Source organism: Pocillopora verrucosa, chromosome 10 (assembly GCF_036669915.1).
Source record: "Pocillopora verrucosa isolate sample1 chromosome 10, ASM3666991v2, whole genome shotgun sequence".
Classification (NCBI taxonomy): Eukaryota; Metazoa; Cnidaria; class Anthozoa; order Scleractinia; family Pocilloporidae; genus Pocillopora; species Pocillopora verrucosa.
Genome location: NC_089321.1, coordinates 4,994,661 through 5,005,993, shown reverse-complemented (window position 1 = coordinate 5,005,993; position 11,333 = coordinate 4,994,661). Strand labels below are relative to the sequence as shown.

The 11,333-nt window shown below is 37.7% G+C and overlaps 1 protein-coding gene and 1 pseudogene across 3 annotated transcripts in view; one reads left to right on the top strand and one right to left on the bottom strand.

Annotated features, from left to right (window-relative positions):
- The window catches only part of LOC131771362 (sacsin-like), a 23,150-nt gene extending 18,219 nt beyond the window's left edge, over positions 1-4,931 (top strand). For all 3 annotated transcript variants that reach the window (XM_066172985.1, XM_066172984.1, XM_066172983.1), the window contains 2 exons: positions 156-435; positions 4,103-4,931. In XM_066172985.1, coding sequence (XP_066029082.1) covers positions 156-434 — 279 coding nt within the window. In that variant the 3' untranslated portion in view covers position 435; positions 4,103-4,931. The remainder of the gene's footprint in view (positions 1-155; positions 436-4,102) is intronic.
- Positions 1,467-11,333, bottom strand: LOC136283953 (uncharacterized; annotated as a pseudogene).

Here is an 11,333-nt window from a genome sequence, read left to right as displayed (position 1 = left end):
TTTATTTTGCTTCTAGAACACAAGAAAAGATCATTCATTTACGTCTTTTCAGAGAGTTTTCAATCAGGATTTGACTTGCTAAATACAATTTGGAGCACAAGTAGTGCTTTTCAAATCCTTCAGGCGTGATGACGCTAACGTTCACTGTTTTTCAGGCCGCCGAGAAAGCACTGAAAGCCGCCCAATATTCTTTAGATTCAAACAAGACCAATGTTCACAACTTAGTGCAAAATTCCTTATCACTGGATGACTCTCAACTGACAACATTATCGGGCCAGCTTGAAATGCGCGTGGGCGACTCGACGCGCATGCGTTACCCCGACCAGGTTGATTTTCCTGAGATTCCAAGCGACATTTACACGGAAGAAATGGCGAGAGATGCTGTGGATCTAGCCTCAAGGTTATTACAGAACGTTAGAAGCAGAATAAGATAAGGTACGTGCGTCTGTAGGGAGCCATATGGGCCACAAATATGAATCACGAGCATTAAAACTCTCTCGTAGGTGTTGGAGAAAAATCGTAAGTGAAATTCGATTTAGTTGCCGTTTTAAAATGGTCAATCGATAGTGCTTAGTACTAATATCTTGTCTTGTTGCACCAAGCACCGTTGTAAGGCTCAAATTCCAAGGGACGTTTCGACTTTATACTGCTAGTCTTCTTCAGGCGATAAGGTCGACTGGTCATGCGTGATCTTATAAAGCATGATGCTCTACTGCGATGACTGGTTTTTCAGCAGCTCTGATTGGTGCATTCGATCCTTGCTGTACACTCAGTGATTTGCTCCCTCAGCGGTCCACTGTCACACGGCTCTCCTGTTGTTGTGTTTTTTGATCGTGGGCATCCACTATCCCTGTTGATGTTGTTAGGGTGAAGTCTTATATGAATTGCCTCACGATCAATAAACTTTACCTTGTTCCAGAGTGGTTTGTATCCGATGTTGTGGACATGCTCTGAAATGGCGGAGGTTTCGGTACGGGCGAGTCGAATGTCTCGATCGAGCTCCTTAATTCTGTCTTGCATAGGTCTTCCAGTCTCTCCGATGTATACCTTGCCGCATTCACAGGGAATCCTGTAAACTACACCATCTTGTTTAGCCGGGTCGACAGCGTCTTTTGGTCTTACTAACTGGGATCTTAGCGTAGTCTACGACTTGAAAAAAGCGCGTACGCCTTGTAGTTGTAGGCAACGGCGAAGCTGTTCAGACAGACCTTTGACATAAGGTAAAACCGCAGTAACTTTAAACTCGTTGGCGGGTTCGGCACTATTGTTTGGTTTTCCGTTCTTGGTAAGTTTCTGCGAGAAAGAAAAAGAACTACCATTAGAAACCAGAACAGATGACAGATGTTTTTTCTCTTCGGATATGACGGAGGGTTTTGTTACGAGACGTTTGGCGCGCTCGTAAAGGCACTTAACAATACCGCGTTTCACTGATTGAGGGTGGTGTGAATCATACGCTAAGTATTTATTGGTGTGCGTGGGCCTCCTGTATACGCTGGTGGTGAGGGGGCCGTCAGGCTCTCTTAAAACTGCGGTGTATAGGTAGGCGAGTTTGTTGTCTTTCTGTCTCCATGGTGAAGCGGATGGAAGGCTGCTGGTTGTTTAAATGCTGTAAGAAGTCACCTACGTTTTCGCGATCCAGGATGGTAAAGGTATTGTCCACTAAGCGTTTCTAGATCCTAGGCTCGTAGGGTGATGTAGTTATCGCCAGTTCTTAGAAACTCTCCATGTAGAGGTTAGCAATAACGGCGGAAACCGAACTCCCCATGGCGGCGCAGTCTTTTTGCTCGTAAGTCGATCCGTTAAACTGGAAGTATGTGGATCTCAATACAAATGTCAAAAGGTCGGCAATCTTTGCACGCGTCAGCGTGGTGCGGTCTGCAAGGCTTGGGTCGTTCTCGAGTTTCTTCAGTGCGGCTTGTACAGCGGTGTCGATAGGGACGTTGGTAAACAGCGATTCTATGTCGAAAGATATCATGATCTCGTTTTCTAAGATCGTCTCATAGCTTACGGTGGATACAAAATGGGCTGAACTGGTCACTGTGTACTCTGACTTTCCTGTTAAAGGAGACAGGATGTTGGCTAAGAAAGCGGATAAATCATATGCCAAGGTATTTACGCACGACACAATAGGTCTTAGCGGTACATTGGCCTTATGGATCTTAGGTAAACCATAGATTCTAGGCGGCTGTTTGCGTCGGGGTTTGATCTTGTTGTAAACGGCTTCTGGTAGATATCCGCTTCATTTCAAAGTAAGCAGCTTTTCGGACAACTTGTGGGTCAGACGGTCTGTCGGATCTTTGTTGAGGAGCTGGTAGGGTCCGTTCTCAATAAGCGTAGACATCTTAGCTCGGTAGGTGTCGGTATCCATGAGTACGCTAGCGTGCCCTTTGTCCGCTGGGAGAACCATGATGGACTCGTCTTCTTTCAGGCTTTTCAGTGCATCTCGCATCTCCTTCGTGATGTTAGGCTCTGGTGGTTTCGCCTGTCGAAGGATACCGTTAACAGCTCTTCTGACAGTATCTGCTTGTTCAGCGTCGAGTTGTCTTATGGCTGCTTCGACCTTGGCGATGATCTCTGTGGCAGGAATATTTGCAGGAGTTACGGCGAAGTTCAGTCTTTTCTTCAGTAGGGCTTTCTCGGCATCGCTAAGGGACCTAGAAGATAAATAAACAACCCAGTTAGCTTTGTCAACATACGATGTGTCGACCAGTGACACAGTCGCCTGTTTTTCTCGAATGAGTTTTTCAAACTTCTGCTTATGTCTGTCTTATGTGGTGTTGAGGACTCGTTAGGTGTTGGTCTTAATCTGCTCTAGTATCTGGTTGGCGTCGTTTGTCGAGAGAGCAGATGTTATGCTCTGTGCTGTGGATTCTATATACTTCTTTGCATCTCCCTTGGCCTTCTGTGTCAGTCTGATCCGTTCCCTTAGGAATCTCATGGGTGCGAGTTCAGCGACTCTGCGTGCGCCTTTGGTGGGAACTGGCGGTCGAACTCGTAGATCTATAGGAACAACGCAGTTCTTGATGCACCTTGTTACGAAGGTGAGATAGTTGGTGTAGCGTGCAAGATTGCTCGAGCAACGCTCGTTTCGACGAATCAACCTTAGGGCTGTGCGCCCATATATCCAGTTAGGTAGAGTTTGGTCACCTTTTCCTTATTATGATCGTGAATTTGACATGGAGACAGATGTTTCTGCGTAAACTAGATATTAGTATATTTCCATTATGTTGCTAAAAGATAATTAATTACTAAGAAAATGACTCTACCTTATAGAAAATTGATCCCGTGCAGGAATTTCCTGGAAATAACCCTCCTTTATACTTTTACCTTCTTAAAATTCTCGATTTTAGGCTAAATCCATGTTGAATTCCCGATCAGGAAAGTAGTTTTTAATTTTAATTTAGCACGTTTTTCTTAGAGGTGACTTGAGGTGTAAACATGTAGTACTTTTCATCTTCCGCACTGAATTTGCAATCAGATAACTTATACGAATAGTACGTAGCTCTTTTAGGGGCGGTACCTTGAGTACGCCCTTTCTTTTCCGAATTTGTGTTTATTCTACTGTTATGCAACAGCCCTTAAGGACTATTTTCTCTTAAGATATCTTTTCAAGTATGATTTTAATTCTGTAAGTAAGTTTATTGTAATTTTTATATTGTCAATCTTGTTTTTGTTTTGCCCGAACTTGACCGAAAGACTAAGAAATTTAAGATGGAAAGTCATTTTGTAAAGCGTAAACATCGCGAAGGTATCTACTTAGTATGCGAACTCTGCTCTGCGTAGCTAAGCGTGATTCGCTAGTTAAGTGTAAAAGCATGACGAAGGTTAGAGATTGACAGCTCAGTAAGCGTCATCTTTATAAGCGGTGACCCACACTTTCCAACAGAGATCAGAGCTAGTCCCTGTTGTAATAACTTGCGCAATAAAAGAGAGAATAAAGGAAATAGTCAACTGAATGACGAGTGTTAGGAAATAACTTCTAACACAGGTAGTCACTTCGACCTCAAAGAATAAGTGTCAATAAGATTTTTACTTAATACGTTTTTCTGCTAACTCGAACTGGTTCAATGATTTTGACTGCAATATTTTATTCTTTACGTAGGAGGCACTCTTCAAGACAGTTTGCTTGAGATAACTCGTTGTGCATCCCAAGATGTCTTTCAAGTCAAGTTTTCAAATAATTTTCGGACTTGGTTTACGAGACAACGGTCATAATTCCTAGTATCTTTCATGACTTGCCCGACCAGAAAACATTTATAAAAGATGGCGTGAATAAGTAAGTTGTGGAAAAATAAAGAAAGAAAAGACAAGATGAACGGTTATCTTTGTTAGGTCGATGATCCATTTATAGTTCTTTGTACTAGACTCTTTTCAAGCTTAGTTGATATCAAAGCGAGTGAGGTTTTTTTTTTATAAATTTTATTATATTGCGTGACGAATAGTTAGTCGAAAATTCTGTAAGATTCTGTCGCACATGAATAGCCATTGAGGAATGATACGTTATTGAGCAGTGTTATGCACGACTAGAATAATGCAAGCAAATCTAAAAGAGTTAAGCTCGTGGTTTACCTTTGTTATTCTTCTACGGTTCTCTTATAGATTAGTGGATTAATTTTACACCATGATAACCTGCGCTCTCACAGCCGGGAAAAGTATTGAAATATGAAAAAACTTTTGTCGTCATGTTTCTACATTATCCATGAAATTTTTTCGTTTCTTATGGTAACTTTGTGTTCTTATTGAAGAGTTAAAAGGTACCCACGGACAGAACGAGGGAAAAGAATGTTACAGGTAGCAACCAGTAAAGCTATCCTCGAAAACCTTTTAACAGTTTAAGGATAGGACGTGTTCAATCAAGATCTTTAGTGAGAGTGATGTCAAATAAAGTTAAGATTCAAGCTGTAATTTTTTTCTCTTATCCTTGAAGTAGATTAGCCATCATTACCAGCGGAAATTTCCAAGCAGAACTGAGGTTAATTAAAAGCTATTATTGTATTCATTTTTGGGCGGTTTCTTACACTGTATCAAAAAAAAGGGCTTTTTCCCCAAGGAGGTACTTCCTGGCGATGGGCTAAAGCGAATGTGCTGCTAGACGAGGTCGCATTTTCACGACTGGATTTACTATAACGGGGTTGAATTCCTAGTAGATTCACCAGTTTGGAGTCGCACATAATTATTGGGATTGTGAGGGTAAGAAAATTCTGGTAGGGAATTAAAACTGATATGGGGTTTATAATTGGCCACAGAGTAAAGTATAATGGGTTAGGGGTTCTAAAATGCCAGCTGCACCTACCCAGCAAAAATTTACCTATGACACCCCCCCCCCCAAAACTTTTACCCCACTACCCCACAGCCCCCTAGCCCTTAGTCCTTATTGACATCAATGTCTTACTGAGTAAGATACGGAGAAAAATTAAAAGGGCCATGCCACATCATTGCAACATGGCACTTTTTTCGTTTTATTGAGTGGAAGGATTCTAACAAAAACTTCACAATCACTTGATGAACAAACATTAATGACGGATGGCTCTTTGAAAAAGATGGGATAAATCTAAAACAGATGTCTGACCCGAACAGAAATCCGTCTAAATTCCCTATAATTTTTTTCCATCCATATCTTACTTTTTATTACTGCTTTATTTGTCTTTGGGCCGTTATCGGGTCAATAAGTCCGAACTAGGATTCTGCACCTCTCGCGTAGGACCCATGGTGTCTCGGCTGAGTTGACTGGCACGGCTCTTTCCATCAGAGAACCTTATTTTTTTGCAATCACATAATGCTTGCGTTTTCAAAAACACACTTCTTTTACTGTCAGCTCACAAATACACGATGAAACTAAAATAGAGGAAACTGTAAGGTCACCTACTTCTAAATAGGAATGGGATGAAAAAAAACACCTTTCTCAGGAAATTTTATAGAGAGATTTTATTCTCATCCATAGGCTGGTCCCACCGTTGCTGCATAACAAAAAAACCGAAAATAATTTTGAACTAATGTGCATTGCATAGTGATTGAAATAACACACTACGAAATTTTTAGTCACGCATAGTTTTGTTAGTTCGCTTTTTGTTCCTGACCTCTCCCCACTTTATCTTTCGTCTTTTGACGCCATTCAAATTCGCCCCAACTCATACTCAGTTTTCAAATCGAAAATGGCTGTACAAATGAGGCTACGGTCAGAATTTAGCAAGCAAAAATGTCATCTGAGATATAATGCCTAGATGAAACACCTGGAATTTTCAAGTGGGTATTCTTGCCTAGTTTTGATAAATAAATTTCTCATTATCTATGCTCTGCACAGTCTGCAGTCTGCGTTTTATCATGACGGTGTGAAGATGGTTATTACTACTTTAAGGCAATTAATTGTAAAATTTTACATCATCTTTTTTGACCAAATATATCAAACTGATAAAACCAAATGATATTGATTAATGTTTTTTCATAAAAAGCATATCAGTTGTTTATTTCCTTCGATAGTACTTTTTGCGGTAAAAGCAACAGTAGGTATAGCATCTTAGGGCGACCAGTACCACAAACCCCGCCACTGGAAGGGCAATGATCAGGATTTTGCCAGATACTAAAAAAAAAACAAAGAAAAAACAGAGAATAGAACTTAAATTAATACTTTCAGAGGAGAACGGATACCTTTATTTGATTTAAACACTTGAAACCTGAGAATGACCACGATCCACTTTCTTCTCATAGTAATACTAGTGAATTAAAATCACGAGGGTAAAGATAATGATCCCCAACTAAAGAAGCTTTGATTGTTAAACAAATTCTCCTTGTCAATATCAAATGAAATATATAGAGAAGAATATGGAGAATATGGATATTGATGTTAGGGTTTAAAGGGTTTAGGCTCATGCATTTTACACACACACACTTTACACACACTTTATTTTTCTTTTTTTTACAAAATAATTTAGATTATGTTGACCCGCAGATAGCAAATTTGCTATTCGAGGCGGGTCAATCGTCAACAAACATTTACAATATATAAAGAAAATTAAAAACTAAATAGTTAGATATTGTTAAATTATAAAGAGAAGCAAAACTGGTAAATACATCAATAGTTGTTCAATAAAGTATAGAAGCAGATAAATTAGTACTGAAAGCAATCGGATCAATTTGTTTTAATTATGCAGTCCTTAAGTTTAGAGGAGATCTTTTCAACATCAAGATAAGAATCTTCATTATCTAGTATCTGAAATAAAGACGTTTTTATTTGTTTATTAAAGGAATGTTTTGATAACGTTTTGAATTCTTTTGGTATCTTATTCCAAATTTTGACACCAACACGCGAGAAAGCCTTTTTTTGTAGGTTAAGTCTAGAGTACTTTGTACTAAAGAGCTGCGATTTGGATGATCGAGTATTGTAGGTATGAATATGAGATGTTTTAGTAAATAGTTTCAAAATATTAATGGGAGCCCTCTGGTTGTGCACATCAAACATAAGTTTACTTACGGCTTCATAATATAGGAACGTAACAGGCAGAATTTTTGCTTTGGCAAATAAAGGGATGGCATGCTCTCTTCGATCAGTGAAATAGATTAGGCGCAAAACTCGCTTTTGAAGAACTAAAATCTTGTTTAAATAAGCATTTGACGCATTGCCCCAGGCAAGGAGTCCATAAGTTATATAAGGTAGAATTAATGAATTGTAAATATTTACAAGGACAGTAGAGGGAACGAAGTACCTCAGCTTTGCAATCATCCCTATTGTTTTACTTATTTTTACGATAACAGAGTCAACATGGTTTTTCCATGACAAATTTTGATCAATTAAAACGCCTAGATATTTGATATAACTTTTTTGCTCTAAACTAACTCTTCGGTTTGTCTCACAATCTAAAATACCTATTTGTGGAGAAAAATGCATTTTTTTCTGACGAGGACGAAAAATTAAGAAATTTGATTTTTTTGTATTCAATGTCAACCTATTTGTAGTTAACCAGTCATGTACGTTATTCAACTCTACATTAACCGTTTGCTCGATCGCCTTAAGATTCTTATCAGCATAAAGTATATTAGTATCATCCGCAAAGAGATAAAATTTTAGTTTATCAGAACAAAGGTGAATGTCATTTATGTAAAGTAAAAATAGAAGAGGTCCAAGGACTGATCCCTGGGGGACACCACAGGGAGAGATAAGTTTTGTTGATAAGTGCTCTCCAATCTGAATTGTTTGTGTTCTATTTTTTAAATATGATTGAAACCAGTCATTTATCAATCCACGGAAACCGTAAAAGTTCAATTTATCGAGTAATATTTCATGATTGACCGTATCAAATGCCTTTTTCAGGTCAATGAAGACACCGCATGAGAAGTACCGTTTATCCATATTACGTAGTATATCTTCGACAATATCAAGTACTGCATGCTCTGTGGAATGTGACTTGCGAAAGCCATACTGTGAGGAGTACAATAGGTTGTTTTTGTCAATAAATTCCTTCATCCGGTAGTACAAAAGTTTTTCAAAAATCCTATTAAAATTAGACAAAAGAGATATTGGTCGATAGTTTGAAGGGTCGGTCTCGTCGTCACTTTTATATATTGGCGTTATTTTAGAAATCTTAAGTTTTGAAGGATAGACACCATGGATAACAGATAAATTGAAAATATGAGAAAGAGCTGTAGATATGATATTGCAAGAAGATTTAAGCAGTTGTGTAGGGCAGGAGTATAAGCCACAGGATTTACTATTTGGTAGGGATAATATTTCCTGTTTAACTTCTTCTGGTGTAATGGGTTTGAAAAAGAAGGAAGAATCAGGTGATTTCAATTTACCAAGATAACTCATATAGTTATCTTTCTTTGGCAATTTACTTGCTAATAAATTACCAACACTTGCAAAATGCTTATTTAGAATATTTGGTAATCTGGAAGGATTTTGTGTTATTTGATTGTTATTGCTTGGGTCTTTCAGCTTCGTTAACACTCTGCTTTTTGTCCTTTGGTTATTTATTAATTCATTTATTACTTTCCACGTCTTTTTCATATTATTTGTATTTTTCTCAAAGAAATCATAGTAATAACGTTTTTTACACAAACGAATAAGGTTTGTAACTTTATTTCTATAATATTTATATTTGCTGTGTATTCCATTTACATATAGCTTGTTCTTTATTTTTATTGATGTCCTTATTCCTTTTGTTATCCACGGTTTTGCAAGTTGTTTAATTTTACGTTTGGATAAAATTTTAACAGGCGCATGGTTATTCACGACTGAATTTAATTTTCTGTAGAAAGATGAGAATAGTTCATCAATATTATTTGTTTTTGAGGCAATAATAGCATCCCAGTCGATTGCGGACAAATCATTATTAAATTCCTCAGAGGAGAATTGAGAGAAGTCGCGTTTTTTAATTGTTTTCTTGACAGGTTTGTTACATGGCTTATGAAAGCAACCTGCTATCAATAATAGCACTGGGCACAAAATTAAATTACATTAAATCAATGTTTACACAAAAGCTAGATCATAATGTAGAAACATTTAAAAATTCATCCGTTGTAACTCATAAGAAGATTTCTTTACAAATTCCGCTATGACAGCATGTAAATGCTGCAGATTATGATGTTTGCTTAACTATGCACAAGTAAAACCTGTTAAAAGTAAAATAATCCCTAAAAGATTGAGGGAAACACCCTAGATATCTTTAAAAAGAAACATTTCATTAAAAGCTGAAAAGCATGTTCCTATCAACACTAACAGATAAAATAAATAATAGCTGTTTTATCAAGCACAGGTAAGCCATTTTCTCACTGACCAATAAAATCCTTAAATTGTGCCTTCGATAGAAGGCAATCAAACTTTGACATAAAAATTAAGAAACAAAATTGTACAAACAATAAAGTGGTAAAATAAACCATATGTGCAGTTGTAAACGAAGAAATAACTTCCTTTAGAAAGACAGGCACACTTTAAAAAACTGTATCAAACACAAATAAAAGCACGCAAGCACACGAAACACGGTTGTAAGGAAGCATCATAACTCGAGGCCTTGAAGTTCGCTCCTCAATATTGTTTTCTACAAAGTCTTGTGAACTCTGGGAAGGGTATGACATCATTGCATTTCATTGTGTTCAGTTTTCTTTGACATCATTCACAAATTTTGACTGGAACCGCTTTGTTTAGCTTTTTCTTTCTTTATAAGTTTTCAAGAAAATTATATATTGGCTCTGCGATAGGGCTTTATCTAGACTTTATCTATAAAGAGCCATTTAAATCATTTTTTTGTCAAATTTTTCCGAAAAAAGTCAAAATATTCAGACAACTTGATGTTCACCACAGAGAACAAGTATGAATATTTTACTTGGGGACTCACCCGTTCCTTAAAATCGCAGTACGAGGCACTAGTTGACTTGCATATCAAATGCTTCAGACGAAACTAGATCTTAGCGATACAAATATCATGTATATCTTCGCCTGAGATCGGATTAATTAACTGTGGTTATCCGTAGTAGTTTTTTTTTTTTTAAGTCGAACCAGTGTTATCCGAACCCAAAATATAAGTCCTTTCATTTAAGATCAGAAACTTTAGTTTAAAAACTTTTAAAGGTACTGATCAAGCCAACCTTGGTTTTGACATGTGGGAAATGATATTTACTTCGATCGAAACAAAGAAAAGTGGAGAACGGACTGGAAAGAAAACCTGATAGTGATGCTCCACATGATTTGTGATCCATCCTTTCGTTGCTAAGTTGACAAGGTTAACAGAAGTGATGTAGGATCGCTTTTCATAGTAGCTTTGCAAGAAAAATTTCCGTAAAAGTTGAAGAGCACTGTTAATTGTGGTTAAAATGAATGAATAGGTACTCTCTTAAAGATTTTCTGATGTACTCATCGACCGCCGGCCGCTGATTAGAATTCATCGGCTTCGAATATTTAAACGAAGTCTGTTACGTCACAACAAGAGATCATAAACAGTTCATAATCTCTAATTCACTATCGGTGCATGTTGGAAACAGTGTTGCCTCAATTTTTCATGTTCGAGTTACTTGCAATCCGTCAGTTTACATATCCCCCGTCCTTGTTATCCTTTTTCATGTTCGTTTAACCCTCCACTGCAAAATGATATGAATCCCAATGAAGTGGTTTGCGTCATGTCTACGTCTAACGAGATCAGACGAGCCGCTACCAGCAATGCGAACCATCCCGAAAGAAAAATAGATGTTTTTGTTAATATTGACTCGCGTACAAACTGTCTCCAAAATATTGGCACACCATCGAAAAATATACCCACAGATTGGAAAATTAAAGAAAGATGAAAAAACTTACCTTCAACGAAAGTCGACACTTTATTGATATGTGTTCCAGTTGAGTGATGCAT